Genomic DNA, 27,814 nt, shown 5'->3' on the forward strand with positions numbered 1-27,814 from the left:
GCTCACTTCTATCCCTCACTCTTTCCTAAGACTCCCAGGGCTCTTCCTGATGTTTGGCTCCTGGATGAAGCCTCTCAGGAGACAGGTCCTGTCTACAAACATAAGAGATTATCATTATTAGTGTCTCTCTCTCTCACACATGGGATGGGTTACTGGTTGGCTGTTCTCTGTCTTTGCTCCATCTTTATCCTTGTGCATCTTGTAGGCAGGACAGAGTTTGGGTTGAAGGTTTTATGGGTATATTGATGTCCCCCTCTCTCCCAGGAAGTCCCGCCTGGCTACTGGAGGTGGGCACTTCAATCTCTATCTCCCTCTAGTAGAATCTCAGGTAGGGTCACCCCCACAGACTCTCCACATCCTCCTCCATCCCAGGCCTCCAGCTAGTCGCCAGAGATGTCCCCCTGCCGATTTCTATTCTTACTCCCATCCCATGCTGCCCCCCCATTGCCATGTTTCCCCCACCCGTCCTACCCAGTTCCCTCTCTCCACCCACCTCTGATTACTATTTAGTTTCCTCTTTGGAATAAGATCTGTGCATCCTCCTTACCCAGTTCCTTTGGGTCCATGGATTGTAACTCAGTTGTCCTGCATTTTACAGCTAATGTCCACTTATGAGTATATACCAGATGTGTCTTTCTGGCTCTGGGTTACACTCTTCTATTGCTGGTGGGAGTGCAAACTTTTACAATCACTTTGGAAATCAATTTGATGGTTTCTCAGAAAACTGGGAATAGTTTTACCTCAAGGCCCAGCTATATTACTCCTGGGCATATATCCAAAAGATGCCCCACTATCCCACAGGGACACTTGCTCAACTACATGCATAACAGCCAGAAGTTGGAAACAATCTAGATGTTCCTCAATTGAAGAATGGATAAAGAAAATGTGGTACAGCTAAACAATGAATACTATTTAGTTAAATAAAAACAAAGGTATCATGAATTTTGCAGGCAAATGGATGGAACTTGAGAAAAGTGATCTTTATTTTTTAAAGATTTATTTATTATATTAAGTACACTGTAGCTGTCTTTAGACACACCAGAAGAGGACATCGGATCTCATTACAGATGGTTGTGAGCCACCATGTGGTTGCTGGGAATTGAACTGAGGACCTCTGGAAGAGCGGTCAGTGCTTTTAACCGCTGAGCCCTATCTCCAGGCCAAGAAAAAGATGATCTTAAGATGTCAGATATAACTGGAACGTGGTGGCACACTCCTTTAATCTCAGCACTCCAGAGGCAGAGACTGGTGGATCTGAGCTCAGTCTACAGAGGAAGTTCCAGGACAACCAGGGCTATACAGAGAAAACAAACAAACAAACAATAACAAAACCAAAAAATGTCAGGAACACCAGCCAAATGTTGTGTAAGCCTATTTATACAACATTCTAGAAAAGGCACAACTATGGATATAAACAACAGTTATCCAGGTGTGTACACAACTTTCATCCCAGCACTCAGAAGGCAGAAGCAGAGGGATCTCTATGAGTTCAAGGCCATCCTGGTATACAGAGTGAGTTCTAGAACAGTCTGGAGTACAGTGTGAGACACTGTCACAATACACAAAAACAGAAAAGGTGAGGGTAGGTTAAGTAATCAAAGTATAAGACAGCAAATGAGCCTAAGCTGGAGATGTAGCTCAGTGATAGTGCACTTGCTTAGCATGAGTTTGTGTCACAGTAGTCACCCCCAAACTGGACAACCCATCTGGAAAGACACATTTCAAACAAAAAAATATGCAAAGTGCTCTCAGTACCGTTAGTTTTCAGGGAACTATAGGAAATTAAGCTATAACAAGTAGTGTAGCATGTAATCCCAGCCACAGTGACTATTACAAAAGTAATGCTGGTGAGGGTGTGGCAACAGGAAACTTGGTGACTTTGTTGCTGGGAATGGAAATGAATCCAGCCAGTATGTAGTATCTTCAGAAAACCAAGACTACTGTTTCCAGGTATAGATTCAAAGGAAATGAAGTCAGCAAGCCAGAAAAACCTGCACACCTGCATTGCTGCACTGCTGGCGGTTATGCTATGGAATCTGTCTAAATGCTCTTCAAGGGCTAGTGAAATGGCTCAGCAGATATAGAGTGCTTGCCTTCTGATGGAAATCTGGTCAGCCCAGCCTGGCAAACACTGCTCTGGCAGGCTTTGCCTTTCGCCCTTATTCCCTCTGCCTCACTAAAAACTGTTCGATTACATTCCTAAAGGTAACCTCCATGGTCTATTCCCTTATTTGGTCACTTCCTCCCACGGAGGCTATCGAAGTCCAGCTATCAAAGTATTGAAGTCCAGCAATCAAAAGCCCCCTTTGGCTCACCTAATTAGCATGCCCAATTAAAATGAAACATTCATTCTAACATGGGGTTTCCCCTTTTTACTTTTATAAACCGCTATTTGCCTATGGGCCAGGTCTGTCTCTTCTATCCAGAGGTAGTCCTTTGTCCTGTGGAACAAATACCCCTTCCCCTTCTCCCTCTTCCTTTATCTCCTGTCTTTGTCCCTTATTCCCTGCCCTCTGTCTCTCTGGAGCAAATAAATCTTCTTTGTGCCAAGAACTTGCTCTTGGAGGTCCTAAGCGGATAGAGGTGTCTTATACCATCCAAGCCTGAAGACTTTAATTCTTTCACTGGGTCCTATGGAAAGAATGGACTTTGGAAGGTCTACAATTTTCACATATGTGCACACATAAGTGGGGTACTGTTTAGCCACAGCGAAACCTTGCCTCGAAATACCAAAACAACAAACAAAAGAAACAGTTGAGATGAAAACTTTTATATATCACACTTTGCATTAATAATTTATACTAAAATGTCATATCACACATAATTAAGTTCACTACTTATAATGTAGGAGGAGAAACAGCAGGAAATGAAACCCCACTGGGCTAATGTAAAACGGAATGCAAATGAAGGTAATGCTTGTTGACATGTTTGTAGTGACTGACATTCAGTGATGGGAAGGATGGAATGTCCATACCACTTTAAAAGAATAACTTTAATACTAGGGTTTTTGTTATGTGACAGATAATAGAAATAGTCTCTTCAAATCCCACCAGTTAAGTAACCAGGTGTTAACAATGAGTATGTTTTCAGACTTCTATGCATTCGCATGTAAACCCAGGAATGATGGCAATAACTCACTATATTTCTTATTTTAATTAAATGCAGTAGAAAAGGAATCAGAAGTGAAATAGGAGCTGCTGAATGCTGTCAAGCATTGGGATCACATTGAGAAGCACTGTGCTAACATCAAGAAGCTGTGAAAAATGTAACTTTTAGCCCTGTCTTAGTCACTGTTCTATTACTGTGAAGACACCATGACCAAAACAACCCTTAGAAAAGAAAGCATTTAATTGGGGGCTTGCTTACAGTTTCAGAGATTTAGTCCACAGTTTTTATAGCAGGGGGCACTGCAGCAGTCATGGAGCTGTAGTAGCAGCTAAGAGCTACATCCTGAAACACAGGAGGGAGGGGGGATTGCATGGGGGACACGGGACTCAGCCTGGCATGGGCTTTTGAAACCTCAAAGTCCTATTCCAGTTACATGCGTCCTCTAACAAGTGCACACTGACTCCATCAAAACCACACCTCCCAATACTTCTCAAACAGTGCCAATCCCTGGTATCTAACCATTCAAATATGTGAGCCTATGGGAGCTGTTCTTATTCAAACTACCACAGGGTTTCACTGATGCTACCCAAGTGTTCCACCACGTGGCTGAAGATTCATGCCTTCTGGATTCCAACCTTAGGATATTATGACTTGACAGCACAACTTACCATGGAAAGACAGTTTTAGTATTCTATCCATTTTCCTTCCTTGGCTGGTGGCTGCTAGACATTATGTGCTTAGTTGTTGCTAGCTGGTACAAACTTTCTGACTTAGCTTTACTTTTGTTTGTGCCTCAACGCATCCCCACCTTTCCCTAAAAAGACCTCCAAATGCTGCAGATATAGCTCAATGATAAAATATCTGCCCTGCAAGTGCCAGCTGACTCCATTTTCCCTTTTCCTAGTTTAACATGTTAGAATTTGCTTTCTATATTGTTCTCTATGGTGCTTTTCTATAATAATGTGTTTTTTGACTTGTTCTTCCTCTATAACTTTGTGATTTACATGTTATAAATTATTTCATAGTATGTTCCGAGAATTGGCTGACCATAAAATGTCTCATGGTATGTTCCAGGAACTGTCTGACTATAAACCCACAACATGTACTTTCTCCATTATCATAAAAATAACTGCAAATATCTGATTTTTATAATCACCTGCTCGAATGCTATAAAAAAAAAAGACTTTTAGTCTTAGCTGCTTCTCTCCTATTTGTAGGAGACTGCAAGTTTGGCCCAGCCATAAAAGATTTTTTTTTTATCTTATAACCTCTCAGTTTTTAGCTCCAGGTTTTCAACACCAAAGCAGTGAGTCCGAGGATTAGAGCCCAAGCATCATCAAGCAAACAATAACAACAAAACTGTCCTGGCCAGTTTTATGCCAATTTGACACAAGCTAGAGAGGGTTCCTCAATTAGAAAATGCCTCCATAAAAACCAGCTGAAGGCAAGGCTATAGGGCATTTTCTTAACTAATGATTGATGGGGGAAGGACCAAGTCCATTGTGGGTGGAACAGTCCCTGGGCTGGTGATCCTGGGTTCTATATGAAAGTAGGCTGAACAAACCATGGGGAGCAATCCAGTAAGCAGCACCCCTCCATGGCCTCTGCATCAGCTCCTATCTGCAGGTTCTTGCCTCCAGTTTGAGTTTCTGCTCTCACCGCTTTTGATGATGGAACTGTAAGCGAAATAAACTCTTTCCTCTCTAAGTTGCTTTTGGTCATGGCATTTTATCACAATTGTGACTACGACATGAACTAAAATATGATTAAGTTCATATGCATCTATTTAAATGTTTTAACGTAAATGATATTTTCAACAGAAAAATATGTACTCTAAAATATGAGTTTTCTCTGTGATATGGTGATGGGTACTTTTAAAATTTGTGCTGAGATAATTATAGGTTAACAGGTATAAAACAGACAGACAGACAGACAGACAGACAGACAGACAGACAGACACACACACACACACACACACACACACACACACACACCCCAGAAAAGGGCAGGCACACAACTTTGAGTTTAGCCCTTGGATCACAGAATGAAATTCTCCCTCAAAAACAAAAACAACACAAAGGAAAGTAATACAGATGGAACCTGGATACTTTTTACTTATTAACTAACATCAATCTTTAAAACCAGAAAACCCACCTAGAGAACAAATTTGTCTTGTCACTAGTCAAGAACTCTAAAGGAACTGTTCAATCTTTCATGTCTCTGTTACAGTACTTAATGTTGTTCTTTATCTTTGTAGATCTTTTGCTCTGGTTTGAGATTCTTTAGAGCAGGGATGATCTTACTATTGCCACCCTATTACCAGTGACAAGGCTAGCACATGAGGAACTGAAAGGAGGCAATGGTATGGGACTCAGTCAAAACGTTTCTGGGGTGGAGTAAGGGTTCAGAAGGTAAAAGCACTTGAAACATAACCATGAGGATCTGGGTTCAGATGCCCAGAACCCAAATAGAGCCATACAAAGTAGCACATGTCTGTAATCCCAACACTCTTACAGCAAGACAGGAGATGGAGACAGGAAGATCCCCTGGAACCTTGCAGGACAGTAAGCCTGGCATATGCAGCAGTGAACAAGAAACATTGTTCAAACAAGGTAGAAGGCAAGGCCTAATACCTGAGATCATCTACCCTCTTTTCCTTCATGTATAATGAAATAAGAACATTGTACTCACATATGCTAAAATAAAAGTAAAGTTCTCGTCTTAAGCATTTAAGAATTCAGATTTTTTTTGAGGCTATTGAAAGTGGTCTTGTTCAATTCCCATATGAAAATTGCATACATAAATTCTACTATTTACAGATGCCTCAATTAATATTTAATGACTTAATTAGAATGTTATATGCTGGGGATTATGGTGAAAAAATAGACATGGTCTGTTTGACTGAATGCTATAAATTATCATAATTTTAATTTGTCTGGGTTTATTCTTATCTCATGAATTTCTGAGACAGTATCTCATACAGTAACTCAGGCTGGCCTGAACTCTCTATGTAAGTCAGGCAGACTTCAAACTTGGGGTAATCCTTCTGCCTCAGACTCCAAGTGTTGGTATTACATACTTGATGTGTGTGTGTACTTTAAATTATAAAACAAGTGTATCTTTTTAGGCTATCAATCTTATAGCAATTATTATCTGAGTATATATTCTGCCAGATTAAAAAGCTTTGATTTTTGAGACACTGTCAAAAATTTATACAAATACGCCTAAATGGGGGAATCAGTTGTGAAATGAAATGCTAAATTAACAATCTTACCCTTAGGTGCTACAGTGATTAAAACCATCTATAATCAAGCTGTTTACCAAGCTTCATTTCTATGTTCAATGGCCATTTTCCTTATGAGACTGCAGAAACTACACAGGCAAACAGGGCCCATGTGTCTCATCCTTTTTCTTGTTCACCAATACATGAAACATACACACACACTCACCCACCCAGGTGGGGAGCTGCCAGTCAAATGACTAACTACTACTGTTTTATGACTATTTACGAGAACATGGGAACAAATGAAATCAGTTATTTTAAAACTAGAAGCTGGACAGATGGCTCATTAGTTAGGACCACAAGCTGCTCTATCCAAGGATCTTGATCCATTTCCCAACTATTTTTTAACTCCAGTTCCAGTGCCTACATCTTCTTCTGGCCTTTGTGGGCCATGTATGATATACATGCAGGCAAAAACACCTATACAAATAAAATTAAGCTTCATGGACTGAAGATGTGGTTCAGCTGGCAGAATTCTTGCCTACCATGTATAGTGGAAACATGCCTGTAATCCCAACACTCCAGAGGTCATCGTGGTCATCCTCAGCTATATACTGAGTTCCATGTTAGCCTGGGCTACATGAGACCCTGACTCAAAAACATTAAAAGTAGATTTTTTAAAAAATATCCAAAAAACACAAACCTACTCTACTGTTGCACACATAAAATTCTCCCTTGCCCTAAGCCTCACATTTAGAAGGGTTGGAAAATCCGATTTATAGAGGTAGCACACAATACAAAGTCATTTGTGTGCATCATCTACATATCACGCAATTAGCACTGAATCAAGGCTCTGACTTCCCTCATCACTGACTCGTTTAAGGAAGAGTGGCTCTTGTGTGAAAAAAATTAATATAGATCCCTATGTGCTCCCCATTATTCAATATCAACAGGTGTTACCCAGGGTTGGCAGTCTCATGAAAAAAGAATGTTCTCACCATTGCCAGGTAGCAGCTTCAAGCAGAAAGAACAATATTTTATTTTCTTACAAATAAACATGTCACAAAATTTTGACTGGGAATGTATATGTACTTTTAAGCAGAAGAAAGAAAACAAAGAATTAAGTTTCTGGACCTACAGTCTGTATTTACTATCCCATGGATCCTATCTTACACATAGTAGGTATGCAACACCTATCAATTGAACCAAAGATATGTCTGTAAGATGTGTCTGCAAAAGGTGTAATACAGTAGTAGTAAAGTACAATGTTCAAATATGCAATTTTGTCTGTCAGATTTTAAAAGCCTTTAAAAATATAATATGCACAAGCTTGCCCTGAGGGAAAAGAAGATGGAATAGAGACTATAAAATCCTTACATATTTTCCACAATAGCACTTGAAACTAGAAAAGAGCAAATAGTCAAGGGAAAACCCAAGATACGCATTACTAATAATTCAGTGCACTCGCCATGACCTGATGGAGAGGATGCACTTCTTCTCTAGGCTTCTTATATTGTATTATGAAATGGATGACACACACAGGCCTTGATCTTCAGAAACTTCAGAAAACTTCAAGTTAGAAGCCAAAATGTCATCAGAAAAAGAAAAGCCAGTATAAAATTTGCTACTGTAAGGCCACTGTTTAAAGTTCTCTAATATACAGACACTAAATAATTCTGATACCTGTTCTTATAACACAAAGCTTTCAACATATAAACCTTCACATGTAACTCAATTAAACTCTCTCAGTGAAACCATGCTGAGAGAAAGATGCATCAACAAATAATGCCCGTCGAATGCATCTGCTGAGAATTTTTGCAAAAGAGCTTGTAGTTAAATACAACTTTTGAAATTGAATACTGTGATTAACAGTGATTGTTGAGTGTAAAAAAGTTGCAGCATTCTACTACTGAAAAATAAAGATATTTTATCAAGAAAGTTACAGTATTAGTGTCTTAGTGTCAATCCAATTCCTGACAAAATGAGATGCTCAGTTAAGTCCTCATATAGTGTTGACTCCATCTGCAACAATTCGAGGTGGTTTGTCCTTGGCAATATCGGGTATTCCTATCAAGAGAAAACAAGAGAAATATGGGTTTCAACAGAAGAGTCAGTTTTCAATATCTGAGCTAGAGTTTGGGCCACAGTACAGTTCTCAAAATACTTTAATCTGTATAGTGCTAACTTGCACCTCCCAATTCACATAAAAGTAATGAATGTGTAACCCTAAAGGTATCATTTAAACATAGAGTGCATCAAAACAGTCAAAAATGGTAAATAGGTAAGACAAGAAACCCCACGAGAGGGCACTGGTATTATTGGCACAAGGAGAAAGCTGCATTGTGCTTCTTGGGAGATTTTCAGGGAAAGAAAGCACTCTGGCCTCAAATGTTGCCTCTCCAGTCCCCAGCCTGACACAACAGAGGTAACCCATGTGCAAACTAGCATATTATCCTTTCCATCATATCCATGACTTCTTATTCCAAAACTATATGAACTCTTGTAATGACTGATAATTGCAAAGAAAGCTTTTGAAAAACTTTCCTCACTTTTAGATGGTTGTCAACATAAAGACATAAGGTTTCAATAAATGTGAGAAAAAAATTCACAAGAACAGGAAGATTATGATAAAAGTAACAGATATGGGTTTTATATTGTGGCATGATGCAAAACCCCTAAATTACCAACTACAAACTTGATATAAAACTATACAAATAATAAATCTAAAAATGGTAGAATGGCATGTATTTCAGAAACACTGAAAATAAAAATTTATTCAAATATATCCTTACCTTTTAACTAGGCTCTTACATTAAAACTGAAAGAAATGCAAAAGTGTATTTATTTTTAGCATTTATATTAGAATGGAAATGTTTAATTCCAAATAAAAACAATGCTGGTAGAAAAATCTTATTATTTCTTCTATTTTGTTTAACAAACACATGCACATACATTTTCAACATTATCGAAAACTGGTAGGTGGCACTGTGTTTTATTCTTTATTAATTGCACAATATAAAACCATACAATTATATCTTCAAATAACATGGTACCAACTAACGACTTGGAAAGGAAATTTTAAGTACAATAATTCTAAAGAAAATTTTACTTGAAAATCTTATAGAAGCATGCAATTTTTGAACTACTTTCATCCTGACATAGTTTCTCATCATCTCTCCAACTCATCTTATTGTTCAGTACAAGCCACCCTGCAAGCTTCCAGAGATTCTCCTATCTCCCCTATCTTGGTGGATGCCGGGACTGCAGGTGTATACTGCTTTTTCTAGAATTATGGAGAGTGTGGGAACTGAAACTCGGATATGCACACTTACACACTCACTGAGCCACCTCTACAGGCTCCTTGAATCTATTATTTTGTCTTAACTGGGGCCAGGCCCCCATGGCAAGGAACACTCTGAATTATGAGTGATGGTGTCAAGAAAGTGAACCAAGAATGGGGGAATGCTGGCCTTCTAGTACTTTGAAGGCAGAGCCACCTGGATCTGTGTGAATTCAAGGCAAGCCCAACCTACATAGACCAGCTAGTACCATGTAGTGAGGCCTTGTCTTAAGACAATCAAAAAATTGGTTTTGCCAGGTCATGATGGCATACTTTTTAATACCAAGCTTAGCAAGCAGAGGTAGGCGGATCGATCTCTTATGAATTTCAGTCCAGTATCATCTATATAGGGACTTCCATGCTAGCCTGGTTTATATATTTATATAAACACATTCTCTGTGTGTCCCCCTCGCCTCAGAAGAGAGTTGGATCCTCTAGAACTAGTTACAAGCAGTTCGATACCATGTGGATGCTGGACCCAAACCCAGGTCCTCTGTAAAAGCAGCACATGCTTTTAACCTTTGAGCATTCTCTCCAGCCCCACTTGTGTATCTTTTAACTGAAAATTAGTTATTGAGTATATAAGTAAAAAGGCTTGGGAAACTGAAATAATTAATATACCCATATAGTAGAATATATGTTTGTTAATATACCCATACAGAATATGCATTTGTTAAAATGAATTAACTGAATGCAGTTGTGAAAGAAGTACAATTTAAAATATTAATGGTTGGAAGGAGAACGAGGAGGACTGCCTATTGGGACAAGCTTTTAGGTTGGCTTGGCTGGCTGTAACAGCTATGGATCCTAATGGGAGAAATTGTCTATGGAGGAGACCATGTTTGAGATTGTATTGGATAGGTATTTTGTCAACTTGATAGATGCTAGACTAATGTGGGAAGAAGGAAGCCCAACTGAGAGAATGCTTCCATCAGACTGGCACATAGACAAGTCTGTGGGGCATTTTCTTGATTGACTGGGCAGATGGTCATGGGTCATATAAGAAAGCAAACTGAACAAGCCACAGGAAGCGGGCTGGTAAGTAAGCAGTGTTTCTCCATGGCATCTGCTTCGGTTCCTGCCTCCAGGTGCCTGCTCTGGCTTCCCTCAATGATGGACTGTGATAAGGACAAGTAAGGGAACCCTTTTCTCCCCAAGTTGCTTCTTTCTGGTCATGGTTTTTGTCACTGCAATTGAAAAATAAGTAAGAAGGTATTTAAAATAAAACTTTACTTTCCTCCCATTTTAAGCAGTTCACCTATTTAAAGTGTACAATTCATCAACTTTGGGACTGGAAAGAGAATTAGTGAATAAGAGCACTGGCTGTGCTTCCAGAGGACCAGAATTCCATTCTCACCACCAACATGGCAGCTCACAATTATCTGTAACTCTAGTTTTAGGAGATCTGATGCCCTCATCTGCCCTCTTCAGGCACCAGACACACATGTGGTATACAGACGTGCATGCAGGCAAAACAACTATATACATAAAAAAACTTAAAACAAAACCACAATTCAATGGCTGCAGAGCTCCCAGGGACTACTAAAGGCTACATACATATGGACAGACCCATGGCTCCAACTGCATAAGTAGCAGAGAATGGCCTTGTTGGGCACCAACAGAAGGAGAAGTCCTTTGTCCTGCCAAGACTGGACCACCCCCACACCCCCAGTGTATGGGAATGTCAGGGGAGGACGGGAAAGGTGGGGGTGGATGGGAATGGGAACTCCCTTATTGGGGAGGGGGATGGGATAGGGGCCTTATGCCCAGGAAACTGGGAAAGGGAATATAACATTTGAAGTATAAATAAAAAAATCCAAAAAAAAAAAAGTATATTCACAGTACTGGTCAAACAACCGAGACAATCAGTTTTAGAATAGTTTTTTTTTTAACTTTAAAAAGTAGCCATATACCCATTACCAATAATCCCAGGATGTCTCTAATATTCACTCAGCATCACAGTTTAAAGTTATATCCATGCTGCAACTTGGTTCAAAACAGGTGTAAATGAATTTGACTTGATTTAGAACAACAATTTGAGAGCATCTGTGAGGCACAAAACATCTAGAATCTGAGGAGTTGTCAGGATCAGCCATCAAAAGAAGTAATGGTAAAATCTTGGGAAATGGGGAGGGTAATCAAATAGGATAAGTAACAATACACTAAGAAATACCCTTCCCTTCTTTTTGAGACATGGTTTGAATATGCAGACCAGGCTAAACTCGAACTTACTGGGTAGCCTAGACTGACCTCAAACTTGCAAATTTTCTGTGTCAGTACTGAACACGTCTTTTTAAGTGCTGGAATTATAGGTGTCCACCAGTGTACCTTGTAGAAATGCTTACCCTCTTTAAGAATGTATGAAAGAAACTAGGTATACATGTCATGATCCTAGTACTTGGGTAGCTGAGGTTGGATGATCATGAATTCAAGGCCAAACTAAGCTATATGGTAGACTATTGCCTCAATTTTTTTTTCTTTAAGAAGAAAAGAGAAAACACTCAAAAAGCCAGAGAAGCCAGACTTCAGGTCACAAAGACTCAAAAGTGATGACGCACACAGATAACACTTCCTTTTTATGTTGGTATGCTACAACTCAGACTTGGCAGGCACTTAGTAAATTCTTGATGATTAATCTGATCTTGGTTCTTTGTCTTTGTGATGCCATACTTTCAAGCTTCCTTGCAATCCCCAAGGCCACAAATCCCAGTCTCTAATTTCTTTCTGTATGTTTTTATGCCTTTTCTAGTTACAGTCAGTTTTAATAGGCACATAACCTATGTGGACTGAAGGACTACTGAAGGATAGATGATTCTAAGGAACTTTGTGCCTTCCTGACCAAATGCACAACTGCTGATGGGTTTTCAGTGGCTATCTTACCACTTACATTTTTTTATTGAAATTAAAATATAATTGCATCTTTTCCCCCTTTTGACCCTGTAGTTAATAGGTGTGTGTGTGTGTGTGTGTGTGTGTGTGTGTGTGTGTGTGTGTGTGTGTGTGAGAGAGAGAGAGAGAGAGAGAGAGAGAGAGAGAGAGATCATAAAAAAATTTTTTGAGGCAGGTTCTTACCCTCCTCCTAGAACTTACCACATAGCCAAGTTTGCCTTGAATACATGACCTTTCATATTAGTCTGAGATTACACACCTGAATCACCATGGCAGCTGTTCATCAAGCTTTCTAAAACTTTTTGTGAGAAGCAGAAGCTATTATGGGAGATACTTCTGATACTAGGACATTAAAAACAAGCCCTCTTCAAGGAAGTAATGAACATATGTCCCTCATCTTCTAGTTAAAATACAAAACTCAAGAATGAAGAAACCTATTATAAGTGAAGGCAGTATTAATTCCCCAGCTAAGGGTCCTGGATCAGATCAGGCTGTTCTCAGATCACTTTCTCTTTGGTCCAAGATGGTCTGATTCCAGGATCTTGTCTGAAAAAAAAAAACCCCTCTTTGTCACATTTCTATTACTGGGCTTTTCTTTCCCTCTGTGGGAATTTCTAAAGTCCCACCCTTGTCTCATCCAATCAGGTTCTTGCTATTATTTAAAGTGACTCAACTCACAAAGTGCATTGTGCTCAGTTCAAGGAGAAGACCTAACATTAATTCACATTGTGTGTGTGTGTGTGTGTGTGTGTGTGTGTGTGTGTGTGCACGCGCACGCACGCGCGCGTGCCTGTCTGTCTGTCTGTGCATGTGCATGTATGAATATGTAAAAGCCCAGACATTCAACTCTAGACCCATCTCCTCTCCTTGAGGTAAGCCTGTTATGAATATGTAACAATTTCAGTTCTCTACCTTTTTATTTCTGTTTTGGAATAAAACTTCGTGGGAAGCTGAGGGTCAAACGCAGTTTTAGGAAAATCATTATTATGATGCTAAGCAGTTGAAGATGATGTATTAAGAGCATATCTAGGGACTGGAGAGATGGCTCAGTGGTTAAGAGCACCGACTGCTCTTCCAAAGGTCCTGAGTTCAAATCCCAGCAACCACATGGTGGCTCACAACCATCTGTAATGAGATTCGATGCCCTCTTCTGGTGTGTCTGAAGACAGCTACAGTGTATTCATATATAATAAATAAATATTTTTAAAAAAAAAAAAGAGCATATCTAGGGCTGGAGAGATGGCTCAGTGGTTAAGAGCCCCGACTGCTCTTCCAGAGGTGATGAGTTCAATTCCCAGCAACCACATGGTGGCTCACAACCATCTGTAATGGGATCTGATGTCCTCTTCTGGTGTGTCTGAGAACAGCTACAGTGTACTTATATATAATAAATGAATAAATCTTAAAAAAAAAAGAGCATATCTAGTATCAACCCTTACTACTTTCTAAGACTGCTGGGTTGTGGAGGCAGGAAACCAGGAGTATGTATCGGATGGCACAGAAACCAGACTGCACTGAAGATAGGAAACACAAAATTCCCATGACATATTTAACAGGATTAAAAATAAAACAAGAATTCATATGCAGCTACGAAGGACCACAGAGAGTAAAGGAATCCCAAGGAGAAAGAACAATGCTGGAGGTAGTTCAGTACCAACATCAAATTATACTATAGAGCTATAGTCATAAATGCAGCTTGTACTTAAATAAAAATAGACAGGAAAACCAATGGAATAGAAGAGAGGACCAGGAAATAGAATGGCAAAGTCATTTCCATTAATTTTTTTTGACAAAGGAGGAAGAAACATACTATGGAAAAAGGAGCCCATTAAAGAAAAGTGGCAGCAGAACTGAATTTCTAGCCAAAGAAAAAAGAAACTGGATTTACATCTAACTCTTACCCTTTACAAAAATCAGTTGAGAATGGATCAAAGACCTACATTTAAAACCTGAAACACTAAAAGCTTTTGAAGAAAATACAGGGGCTACCCCTCAGGATATTGGGGTAGACAAGAACTTTTAAAATAAAACAGCAAGAGCACAGAGCTAACCCTAAAATCAAAATAATGTGACTACATGAAAATAAAAAGTTTCTGTATAGCAAGGAAAAGAACAAACAGAGCTAAGAGTGCACACAGAATGGGAGACAATGTTTACCAGCCACACTTCAGATAACAGGCTAATATTGACACATTGAAGAAATCCTAAATCCATCTGTTATCCAGCAAATTTTTAACTTCCTTTCTTTAGAGGTTAAGTAGTATTCCATTTTCATATATACCAAATTTTCATTATCCATTCATCTGTTCACTGACAACTACATTGATTCCAATTCATTGCTATTGTGAATAAAGCAGTAAGAAACAGAAGCATGTATATAAATATCTTTATGGTAGGATATGGAGTTGTCTGTGTATATGCCCAAGAGTTAGAAAGCTGAATCATAAAGTAGTTCTATTTTTAATTTTTTGAGAAATCTCAAACTGATTTCCACAGTGCCATATTAATCTGCACTCCTACAAACAGTAAATATGGATTTCCCTCTTTCTACAACCTTTCTAATACCCATTGTCAGATTTGTTTATGACAACCATTCTGACTGGTAAAACAGTATCTCAAAGTGGTTTTAGTTTGCATATCCCTGATGGCTAGGGACACTGAACATTTATAAAAATAGTTATTGTTCATTTGTACGTCTTTGTTTGAAAACTGTGTATTTAGTCAATTGCCCATTTGTTGACTGGCAGTTTGATTCCCCTTGGTATTTTATTTATGCAATTCTTTGTTAATTCTGGATACTAGCCCCTTATCTGAAGTACAAGGTTACACAATCTAAGGAATAAAACTGCACATTCTCTCATATGCAAGATCTAGCCAATAATATACATATATAAGTAAACACATGTACATATGGGTACAATACAACAAAGAAAAAAACATGAAAGGCTAAAATATAAGGGAGTGAAGAAGTGAATGCAGATAATGGATACAAGTTACAAAAGAGACTATAAAGCTAGTTCTTTTTTCTAGTTCTGTCTCTGTCATGAATTTTTTGATTTTGGTAAAAATGGAAAATTTAATACAATATTTAAACAATGAAGAAATCTAAAGTGGAGGCAACCCTGGAGAAAAGTATCAGAACTTCTAACTTTATATAAGTTCATTAATTCTAGGCATTCTTATTTACTTGCAAGTTTTTAAATAAAATTTATTTTAAAATACTTCTTGCTTCTAGTCCGCACCTCTACCTGCACCCATAGCAGATTGGCATGCCCACTCCCCAACCCCATAAGTCCTGCCTGCCTCTGAGGAGGCCTGCTCCAATCCAATACCCCCAGGCCAGTTAACAATAGAGACAACTAGATGGTGAAACAGAAGCCAATGTAATTTGGCACCATCAGAACACAGTTCTTTTTACAGCAAGCTCTGGATATCCTAAAACACAAGAAGAACAAGACTGTGACCTTAAAGCTTATCTCATGAAGATGATAGAAGTCTTTAAAGAGGATACAAATAATTCCCCTAAAGAAATACAGAAAAACACAAACGGGTAGAAGTCCTTATAAAAAGGAAACAAATAAAGCCCTTAAAGAAATACAGGAAAATACTATCTGACAGGAATTGAACAAAATGGTTCAAGACTTAAAAAAATAGAAACAATAAAGAAATCACAAATGGAGACAACTCTAGAGATGGAAAACCTAGGAAAGAGATCAGGAACTACAGATGCAAGCATCACCAACAGAATACAAGAGATAGAAAAGAGAATCGCAGGTGTACAAGATACCATAGAAGATATTGATACACTGATCAAAGAATGCCAAGTGTAAAAAAAGTTCCTAACCCAAAACATCCAGGAAATTTGGAATACAAAAAAGAAGACCAAACCTAAGAATAATAAAAATAGGAGGTGGTGAAGATTTTGGGTCGGAAATGTCTTCAACAAAACCATAGAAGAAAACATCCTAATCTAAAGAAAGAGATCGCCATAAATGTACAAGATAGAATACCAAATATATTGGACCAGAAAAGAAATTCCTCCTGTCATATAATAATCAAAACACTAAATGTACAGAAGAAAGAATATCGAAGCTGTAAGGGGAAAAGGCCAAGTAAATATAAAGGCAGACCTATCAGAATTACACCAGCCTTCTCAACAGAGACTCTAAAAGTCAGAAGATTCTGAACAGATAGATGTCATACAGACCCTAAGAGACCACAGATGCCAGCCCAGGCTAGTATAGCCAGTAAAACTCTTTACCATAAATGGAGAAACCAAGATATTCCATGACAAAACCAAATTTAAACAACATATCTTTCTACTACAGAGGATACTAGAAAGAAGACTCCAACAAAGTACATAACTACTAGACCCAAGGAAACACGAGAAATTAATCATCTCAAAACAAACCCAAAAGAAGAGATCACACACTCATGCACATATTACTAGCACCAACAATATAATAACAAGAAATAACAATCATTGGTCACTAATATGCCTCAACATCAATGGACTCAATTCCCCAATAAAAGACCCAGGCTAACAGACTGGATATATGAACAGGAACCATCATTCTGCTGCATACAAGAAACACACCTCAGCAACAAAGATAGGAACTACCTCTGAGTAAAGGACTGGAAAAATGTTTTCCAAACCAACTGTCCCAAGAAATAGTCAAACTCAGAGCTGAAATCAACCAATTGGAAGTAAAGAGAATACAAAGGATCAACAAAACCAAGATCTGGTTCTTAGAGAAAAATCAACAAGATAGACAGACCCTCAGCCAGACTAACCAGAGGGGAGGGAGACAGTATCCAAATTAACAAAATCAGAAATGAAAAGGGAGACATAACAACAGAAAGAGAGGACATTAAAAAAACCACCAGGTCTTATCACAAAAGCTGATAGTCAACAGAACTGGAAAATCTAGATGAAAAGGATGATTTTCTAGATAGATACCACATACCAAAGTTAAATTAAGATCAGGTAAGCTATGTAAACAGTTTCTGTAATCCCTAAGGAAATAGAAACATTCATTTAAAAAACCCCAACCAAAAAAGGACCAGGGCCAGATGGTTTTAGTGCAGAATTCTAGCAGATCTTTTAAAAAGAGCTAATACCAATACCCCTAAAACTATTCCATAAAATAGAAACAGAAGGAGCATTGTCTAACTCATTCTATGAAGCCACAGTCAACTAATAACAAAATCAAAAACTCAACAAAGAAAGAGAACTTCAGATTGATTTCTCTTATGAATATCAATGCAAAAATGATTAATAAAACTCTCATAAACTGAATCCAAGAACACATCAAAACAATCATTCACCATGATCAAGTAGGCTTCATCCCAGGGATGCAGGGATGGTTCAATTCAATTGATGAATTGAAAACTCATCAATATAATTCACTATATTAGCAAACTCAAAGGAAAAAACACCACATGATCATTTCATTGGATGCTAAAAAATCTTCAAAAAAGTTCAACACTCCTTCATGCTAAGTCTTGGAGAGATCAGGTATTCAAGGCACATACCTAAACACAATAAAAGCAATATACAGCAAACCAACAGCTAATATCAAATTAAGTGGAGAGAAACTTTCAGCGATCTCACTAAAATCAGGGACAAGACAAGGCTACCCTACTCTCTCCCTGTCTATTCAATATGGTACTTGAAGTTCTAGTCAGAGCAATAAGACGACAAAATGAGATCAAGGGGATACGAATTGGAAAGGAAAAAGTCAAGGTATCATTATTTGCAGATGATATGACAGTATACATAAGTGACCACAAAAATACCACCAGAGAACCTTTATAGCTGATAAATAACTTCAGCAAAGTGGCTGGATATAAAATTAACTCAAAGAAATTAGTAGCCCTCCTTCCTATGAATAATAAATGGGTTGAGAAAGAAATTGGGGGAAAAACACCCGTTTCAATAGCTACAAATAATATTAAATATCTTAGTCTTACAGTAACCAAGTAAATGAAAGTTCTATATGATAAGAACTTCAAATCCCTAAAGAAAGAAATTGAGTAAGATCTCAGAATATAGAAAGATCTCCCATGCTCATGGATTGGTTGGATTAATATAGTGAAAATGGGCATCTTACCAAAAGCAATTTACAGATTCAATGTAATTCTCATCAACATTCCAACACAATTTTTTACAGACCTTGAAAGAGCAATTTTCACCTTCATATGGAAAAACAAAAAACCAAGGATAGCAAAAACAATTCTGAACAATAAAAGAACTTCTGGAGAAATCAGTATCCCTGACCTCAAGCAATATTACAGAGCAATAGTGATAAAAACTGTATGGTATTGGTAGAGATAGGTTGATCAATGAAATAGAATCAAAGATGTAGAAATAAACCCACAAAACTACCGAAACTTGATTTTTGACAAAGAAACCAAAACTATACAGTGGAAAAAAGAAAACATCTTCAACAAATGGCACTGGTCTAACTGGCAGCCTGCATGTAGAAGAATGCAAATTAATCCATGTTTATCACCCTGTATAAAGCTCAAGTCCAAGTGGATCAAGGACTTCAACATAACACAAGATACACTGAATTTAATAGAAGAGAAAGTGGCCTAAAGACTGAGGTAAAATGGGACCAGTCATCAATTTTCCCACATGGGATGTAGTTTCAAAGTAGCATGTGCTAGAGGGATAATCTAAAGGTCTTAGCTCAAACCTGGCAGAGATATTAGCTGTCATATCTCATTCCTTTCTCCAAAGGTTAAGAAAATTGAGCTAAATTGCTATGGAGCATGCTAATCATAGTAGGGAATCTAATTTCATGTTACATTCAAGAGTTGGACTTTGTTTAAACAAAACTATGGAAGCCTCTCAACACTGCTCACAGGCACAGTCAGTAGCCAGAGTGAAAGAGACAAAAATCAACATATATATAATACTAAGAGTCAGGAATTAAGAGTTCAGTTTATTAAAAAATATGGAAATTTATTGCTTTGTAAGCCAATTAAAAATCTTAACAGTGGAAGGGTATTCTGCATAGCTGTATAATACTGCTTCTAGAAGTCATTGTGTATTAAACAAAAATCCCAGTGGCAGGTATGGGAAATGTCCTTACTAATTCTTAGCCAAAGAGGCCTCAGAGACTCTCACAACAATACAAGCTATGACCATTCCTCTTGGTTGCCTACCAGAACTAAATGACAAAATCTTATTGCTAAAGACCTTGGTTTTACCAGACATACAGAAAACAAGCTGTAATTGAGCTGAATGTTTTTTCTCCCTGATAGCTAGATTTCATGTGCTGGAGTCTGCTATACAGGCTACAACGGGAGTAAAGCTATCAACGCTCTTATCAGCTTTGGATTCTGTATGCTACAATGTAAACTGGCCAGGCAAGATGTGTCCACTGGTACAATAGCGGTACAATTGTTATAAGGTAAAATAAGTGCTCTTGGACTGGATTTGAAGCCCACTCCAGAGGTCAGAATACAAGTCTAGTACTGTAAACCCTGTCAAAAAAACCTATGGTTGGGGTTGGGGATTTAGTGGTAGAGCACTTGCCTAGCAAGCTCAAGGACCTGGGTTCGGTCCCCAGCTCCAGAAAAAAAAAAAAGAGAAAAAAAAAAAAACCCTATGGCTGGGAAGGTCCTACGTCCTAGGACAGGGGTTACTACTGTTGTTTAGTTAATTTAACATGGCACTAAAGTGAAGTCTATATGTGTTTATACTTATAGACAAATGATAATCCTAACTTTGATCAGAGATGCTTTTCTGCACAGTGAATGATAGAAAAGATGCTTCAAATGATGGGTAAGCATTCAAAAACAGGACATTCATTTATGCCAACCATTCTAAGGCATAAGCAACATGGGAAAAGAGTGTGTAGAAAGAATGTCAGACCAAGATAATAGGGAGGAGGGCTGTAAATGCCTACCTTCAGGACATGATAAAGCCATGGCAAAAATGATCTCACAGCAGCTACAGCTGTTTGCACTAAGCTTGCACAAGAACAGGACTGTCAATAGACAATCATGGATCACAGAAAGGCTCATAGGACACTACCCCTTTGTGGTGGTCTGAATGAATATGGCCCCTACAAGTTCCTATGTAAGTCACCTCCATAATTTGGTGGAACTATAAGGGAAGGATTAGGTGGTATGGCATTGTTGGAACAGTTATCAGCCCTTAGGTACTACCCCAATGCCATGCTTGCCTACTTACTGCCATGTCCCTTGCTATGATGGCCACGGACTCTAACCCTCTGAAACTGTAATGCCCCAAATAATTTTTTTCTTCTGTAAGTTGTCTTGGTCATGGTAATTTGTCACAGCAAAAGAAAAGTAACTAAGACACCCTCCCAGTTGAACTACTAGCAACTGCTGGAATCTGCCTTCAGTAGTCTGCTAAATGGTGAACCCATGAGGCTCCAATGATCAGCTCCAAGACTGTGGATAACATAATCTTGGTTAAAAATCAACACACACAGACACACATACACAGACACAGACACACACACACACACACACACACACACACACACAAACACAAAACCAAACAAACAAAACAAAGGTGTGAATGTGAAAAAGGAGACATGTGGGAAAGGAGAGAGAGGGTAGTAGAGGTAGGAGGGATCTAAAAGAATGCATTACTTAAATGTATGAAATTGTCAAAGGACAAATTGATCAATTAAAATGCTTTATTTAAAAAAGGAAGTAGAATCCAGAAGAATATGCCTGAGTAAAAGAATATTAGACAAGGAAAAATAGTAAACACCAAGCTTTTGGCTTCAACTTGTGGTAATCCTCCTGCCTCTGCATTCCACGTGCTGAAGTTATATTTACATGTCATAATGCCAAGTTTTGATACTGATTTTTCAAAATACAGTGTGCTTGGATGACATCTAAAGTATCAGAATAACCATGAAAGGCAACAGAAAAACAGAAACCCATATTGGTTTGGCCTCTAACTGTAAAACTGTTTTATTATAGGTCATTCGGAGACTTTACTTAAATGTTCATTTTAAAGATTACCTACACAACAAAAATGCTAAAATACAAAGTTCAAAGAGCTATGTTGTATTACAGTTTTCTCTGAGATTGAGATAGTCCATCCTTCAGGGAAGCTCCTTGAGCAGGAAGTAAACAATTCAAGATTGTTTCAGGAAGTCTCTGAAACTGGCCAGAGTAAACAGTTAAGTTGCTCTCAGATGGAAGAAAGCTGACTGCAAAAATGACTCTCAGATGGGAACTGAGTTGCCACATCTCTGACAATGTAAGCCTCAAAGACACTCAGAGGAGAAGAGATTCAAAGACTCTGAGACCAGCTCAGCAAACTGAAAGAAAGCAGCCTACCTGCCTGGAAGTTCTGACCAACTTAAGACATCTGGAAAAGTACTCTCCAACCTGTTGAGCTGCCTGCAGACTGCAGTACTCCACGTTCCCAGCTTTGTGAGCTGTTACCCATGCTGGGTAGGTTTTGGTGATGCAGCTGTTTTTGAATCATTTCTGTCCCATAAATAATCTCAATAGAATTCATTGGCTCCCTAAGTGAAACTTTAGTGGTATCTGTACTTTGTTCTGTCATGGGTCCCTTATCTGGGGTGGGTAGGGGTGTGTGGGTAGGGGGTGTACACGTCACGTGTGTGCGTGCGTGCGTGTGTGTGTGTGTGTGTGTGTGTGTGTGTGTGTGTGTGTGGTGTGTCTCCCAAGGAAAAGATTTGTCATACAACAAGCTGGCATATTCAAATTGTTTCAGGTAAAATGGCAAAAACATTTTAAGCTAAAATTTAAGTTTCACAATTCTATCAACATTACTCTCGAAGTTTTCATTCAACTATCATACAATAAATTCATTTTTGAAATCTAGGTTGTTTCTTAAACTAGGTGAAAAATCCAATTATCTAGAAAACACTTAAAGTTATTCAATATTTTTAAAAGCATTGTCAAACTAACCTTTTTTTTCCTCAGAAATCTGTTCCTGAATTTATTGGTAATAAATCCCCTTGGTCCAGCAAATCGTAAACGCTGGTATTTGGCCTGAATATACAAGCTCTTCTGTACCAGGTGTGATTTATAATTGGGCTGGAATCTGCCACCTAAAAAGTTCTGTAAAGGATCCAAAGAGAATCAAAGGTTAAAAACACAGTTTCCAAATCTATTCTATAACAAGCATGAGAATAATATTCACAACAGCCTTGATTCTAGGCACCATGAGTACTTCAAAAAGGCATTAATACCTTTACTAAAGTATATTTCTTTTGTATTAGTTTTTAAAAATTTGCTATATAGGTTTTTTAATTGCTAGTAATAAAGCTAGAAATATGTCTCAGTAAAGTGCCTGCTAAGCAAGAATGAGGACCTGAGTTTGGATCTCCACTACCTGACTATACCAGTGATGGGTGTTGGAATAGGGAGGTAGTGATAAGCAGATCCCTGGAGGTCATTGGTAAGCCAGCCTATCCAAATTGTTGAGCTCCTGGTTCAATGCAACACTGTCTCAGAAAACAAGGTAGATTTAATTTTATTCTTCTACATGTTGATTCTTAAGTTTCCCAGAACCATTTGTTGGAAGATACTATTTTTCTCCAGTATTTATTTTTTGGTATCTTAATAAAAATTCAGGTAGCATGAATCCAGGTCCTCTATTCCATTGTGTCTTTTTTTTTCTTGTTTTCGGAGCTGGGGACCGAACCCAGGGCCTTGCGGTTGCTAGGCAAGCGCTCTACCACTGAGCTAAATCCAACCCTATTCCATTGTGTCTATTTTTTACAAGTATCATGCTGTTTTTATTACTATTGTCAGGCTCTGTACTATAGCCTGAAATTATATATGTTGATACCTTCTGTATTATTCTTGGTTTTCATAATTATTTTGGTTGTCCTTAAGTCTTTTGTGCCTCTAGATACATTTTAAGATTACTTTTTCCACATTTATGAAGAATGTCCATAGAATCTGTAGATTGCCTTTGGAAGGACTGCCAATTTTACAGGATTGAACCTGATCCATGAGCATATGAGCTATTCTATCCTCTGGTATTTTCCTCACTTTTTTTTCTTCATTGTCTTAAAGTTTTCATAGTAGAAGTCTTCTGTTTTCTTGGTTAAGTTTACTGTCAGGTATTTTTTATATGGCTGCTCTAAATTAGATTTACTGATTTATTTTTTTTCACTATGCTTGTTGTCAGTATATAAGAAGACTTGTAACTTTTGCATATTAATTTTACATTCTGCCACCTCACGAAAGTGTTTTCTCAGTTCTGAGATTTACCCAGGGTCTCTAATCATATCATTTACAAAAAGGAATATTTTGACTTTTTTGTATTCCTTTTATTTCCTTTTTGTTCTGTTGCTCTAGCAAAGATTTCAAACATTATATAGAATAGCAGCAAGAGTGGACATCCTGGCTTTGTTCTAATCTTACTGGGAATGCTTTGAGGTTTTTTTCATTTAGTATGATGCTGGCTAGGTTTGAGACATAATGCCTTTATTTTTTTTTCTTTTTCTTTTTTTTCGGAGCTGGGGACTGAACCCAGGGACTTGCATTTGCTAGGCAAGCGCTCTACCACTGAGCTAAATCCCCAATCCCTCATAATGCCTTTATGATGATGAGATATACTCCATCTATCTCTAAACTCTTCATTACTTATTTTTCTTTAGATTTATGTTATGTTTGCCAGTATATATAGGCATTACATGCATACAGTACACCCAAGAGGCCAAAACAAGGCATTGACTCCTCTATAACTGGAGTTATGGATGGTTGTAAACTACTAGGTGCTGAAAAACAAATGAGTCCTCTCCAAGAGAAATGAGTGATCTTTGCTAAGCTATCTCTCCAGCAACATGCACATACCAATCCTCATGATTCTTATCATGAAGGAATGTTAGATTTTTCCCTAAGGCCATTCTAACATTTACCGAGATGATCATGTAATTTCTATCTCTGTATTTCCTTATGCAGTGAATTACATTTATTGAACTTTCCCAGTATCCCTGGAATGAAGGTAACATGACCATGATAAGTACATTTTTTATTTAAGACAGAATTCAATATGCAATTACTGAGAACTTTTACATCTATGTCCATCAGATAAATTGGGCCTTCTTTTTTTCCTTCCTTCCTCCCTCCCTCCCTCCCTCCCTTCCCTCTTTTGTTGTGGTTCAGTTTGGCCAGTTTGGTATCAGCACAATATTGGCTTTGTACAAAGACTTAGAAGCACCCTGGTACTTTTCTACTTTGTAAAATAATTTGATGCACTGGTGGTAGGTTTTTTTTTTTTGAAGGTCTAATAAAATTCATCAACTAAATTATCTGGCACTAGAGAGTTTTAGTTGTGACAAATTTTATTGTTGTAAAAAGACTTATTTATTATATAAAAGTACACTGTAGCTGTCTTCACACACACCAGAACAGAGCATCAGATCTCATTACAGATGGTTGTGAAAAACCATGTGGGTGCTGGGAATTGAACTCAGGACCTCTGGAAGTGCACTCAGTGCTTTTAACCACTGAGCCATCTCTCTAACTGGGGTTGGCTTTTTAACTTATTTTATCTTGGTCTAATTTTGGTAGGTTATATGTACCTAAAAATTCATCCATTCCTTTTAATAGAATATAGGTTTTGAAGGTATGTCCTTGTAATTTTCATTTCATTAATAACTATTTTCATATCATACTTTTCATAACTAGTTTTATTAATCCGGGTGTTCTCTTCCTTTGAGTTAATCTGGTTAAAGGTTTATCAATTTTATTTTTTTCAAAAAACCAAATTCTTTGTTTCGTTGATTGTTTACATTTTTGTTTTTGTTTCATTATTTCCACCCTAATCTTAGTTATTTCTTCTACTACTTTGTTCAGTTTGCTCTGTTTTTCCCCCCGAGGCCTTAAGATGCATTGAGATCTCTAAATTTTTTTGATGCAGGTACTTATCCCTATATTATATATCACCTGCACAAAAGTCAACTCCAATGGATTATAAACCTTAATATTAGACTTGAAACTCTGAATCTTCTCAGTAAAAAAGTAAAGATTACACTTTAACATATAACCATAAGGATTTTCAACATAGAGGTGTACAGGTTTTCTAAATAGGACTCTAGTAGCATAGGAAATAAGAACAACAACTGATAAATAGAATCTCACGGAACTAAAAGAGCGTCTGCATAGCTTGAGAAACCATTAACTAAACGAAGAGGCTGCACACAGAATGAGCAAAAATATCTGTCAGCTACATATCTGAGAGAATTATTAACTAGATATATAAGGGACTCAAAAATCTAAACTCCATGCAAACAAACATCCCAAATGTGCTAAGGGACTAAATAGAGCAATCTCAAAAGAAACAGGAATGTCTAGAAAACACTTTAAAAACTGGTCAACATACTTAGTCATCAGTGAATTGTAGGTTCAAAACTATTTTAAGGACTAGAAAGATGGATTAGAGTTAAGAGCACTGGCTGTTCTCCCAGAAGACAAAAACTTGATTCCCAGCATCCATACAACTGCTCACAATAGTATATAACTCTAGTTTTGAGGAATTTGACACCACCTTCTGGCTTCCACAAACAATGTACGTCCCTGGTCTATTAGTATACATGCAGAAAAAGTGTCCATACACATAAAATTTAAAAAGTGCTATTTTTAAGACTTCACCTCACTCCACTAAGATGGGCCATCATCAAGGATACAAGAATAACAAACACCAGTCTTGTTGTAGGTAAAGAGTACCACTAGTGGACATGTAAACTGGTATATCCACCTTAGAAATCAGTCTCGACACTTCTAAAAAAATATTAGAAATAGACTACTATATGACCTAGTCATACCGCTCTAAAAAATTGATATCTCACTACAGAGACATCTGCACACCCAAATGATAGCTCTATTCACAATAACCAGAAAACAGAATCAGCCTAGATATCCATTACCTGGTGAATATATAATAAAAGTATGGTATGCACGCATGGGGACACTTTATTTAGCTATGAAAAAAGTGAAACTACAGAATATGCAGAAAAATAAATAAAACTAGCAAAGTATATTCGAGGTAAACCAGGCCCAGAAAGACAAACAGCACACAATCTCTATTACATTCACTTTTAGGTGTTTAACTAGGAATACCTATAAAATCTAGGAAAGCAGGAAGTAGACAGTGGGCAATGGTGCCTTAAGGGAAGGGAAACAGCAGAACATAGGCAAAATGAAAGTGGAGCGGGAAATACTAGGAAGAAACTTCAAACAGGGGCGAGAGTATGGAAAGTTGAGGTGATGGGGATGTCATGGAAATGAGAGTATAAAAACGTCACCTGAACACCTGCTATGTGGTAACCCAAGTAAAAAAGTTTGAAGACAGATACTTTGAAAGGCTAGACACTGCCAGTCCTAGAAATAATAAGTTGTGTTGGCAGCCATGAGGTCCAGATGCCGACCAGTGAGCTTTTTATACTTTTAAATCCCTTTTGAAATACGAAGTACTTAAAAAATAAGAAGCATTAACTAACTTTTGACTTCACCGAGACCCATAGTTAAGACACTAGATTTTCAAAGAGAACTTGGACTTTTGAAGTGTTGAAATGTTTAGACTTTAAGGAGTATTAGAGAGAGAGTGGGAGAGAGCTGAACTCCCAGAAGTGTGGACAGTCCTGAGAACTCAGAGGAGACAACTACTTTCTGCCCATATTCCTGACCGAAGATGAAATCACCTAGTGCCATCTATGCCCTCTGGACCTAGGACAGGGACCTAGGGGCAGTCAGGGACAGGACCCTTCACGTTTGTGCCTACATTGAGAGCTAAAAGCCAGTCGCCAGGAGTCCCTACACCCCTGAGAGCAGAGGTAAGAGCAACTCTTCTACACCAGGCAACCTGCCTGGAGGCTTCTGGTCACACATACCCAGAAGTGGCTCTATGCACTCAGAGCCAGTTGAAAGAAAATAGATCTACAAGAGTGCTGGAACACAGGCCTACACAAGGGCTAGGGAACTGGAGTTAAGAGCAGCCCAGATGAACATGGCAAATTCTAACTCAAGATCATTGATGGGAAAGTAGATTCCAATAACATAGAGGGTAGATTATCTGCCCAGTCTAGTGCTGATTAAAGCTTATTTCAAATATAAAGGTTATGTGTCTTTTATCAGGGAACTGAATGATCAAAATCAGGACAGAAAAAACAGATATGAGATTAAATATTTACAACAAACTATATATATGTACATACATTCACAGATGCTTAAATAAAATTTATTCCTGCCAGTTCCTTCTTCTTTTCTTACCA

At 38.0% G+C, this 27,814-nt stretch overlaps 1 protein-coding gene across 5 annotated transcripts in view; it reads right to left on the bottom strand.

The window, feature by feature from the left end:
* Nucleotides 1–959: 959 nt before the first annotated feature.
* The window catches only part of Bclaf3 (BCLAF1 and THRAP3 family member 3), a 71,680-nt gene continuing 44,825 nt past the window's right edge, over nt 960–27,814 (bottom strand). For 3 of the 5 annotated variants that reach the window (XM_039099968.2, XM_039099970.2, XM_039099972.2), the window contains 2 exons: nt 22,497–22,649; nt 960–8,398 (listed from right to left, as the gene is read on the bottom strand). In XM_039099968.2, coding sequence (XP_038955896.1) covers nt 8,279–8,398; nt 22,497–22,649 — 273 coding nt within the window. In that variant the 3' untranslated portion in view covers nt 960–8,278. Of the gene's footprint in view, nt 8,399–9,123; nt 9,150–22,496; nt 22,650–27,814 lie in introns of all 5 variants that reach the window. The other 2 variants (XM_039099973.2, NM_001127568.1) reach the window with 2 other exon arrangements.

The sequence above is a fragment of the Rattus norvegicus genome, chromosome X, assembly GCF_036323735.1.
Source record: "Rattus norvegicus strain BN/NHsdMcwi chromosome X, GRCr8, whole genome shotgun sequence".
Taxonomy (NCBI): domain Eukaryota; kingdom Metazoa; phylum Chordata; class Mammalia; order Rodentia; family Muridae; genus Rattus; species Rattus norvegicus.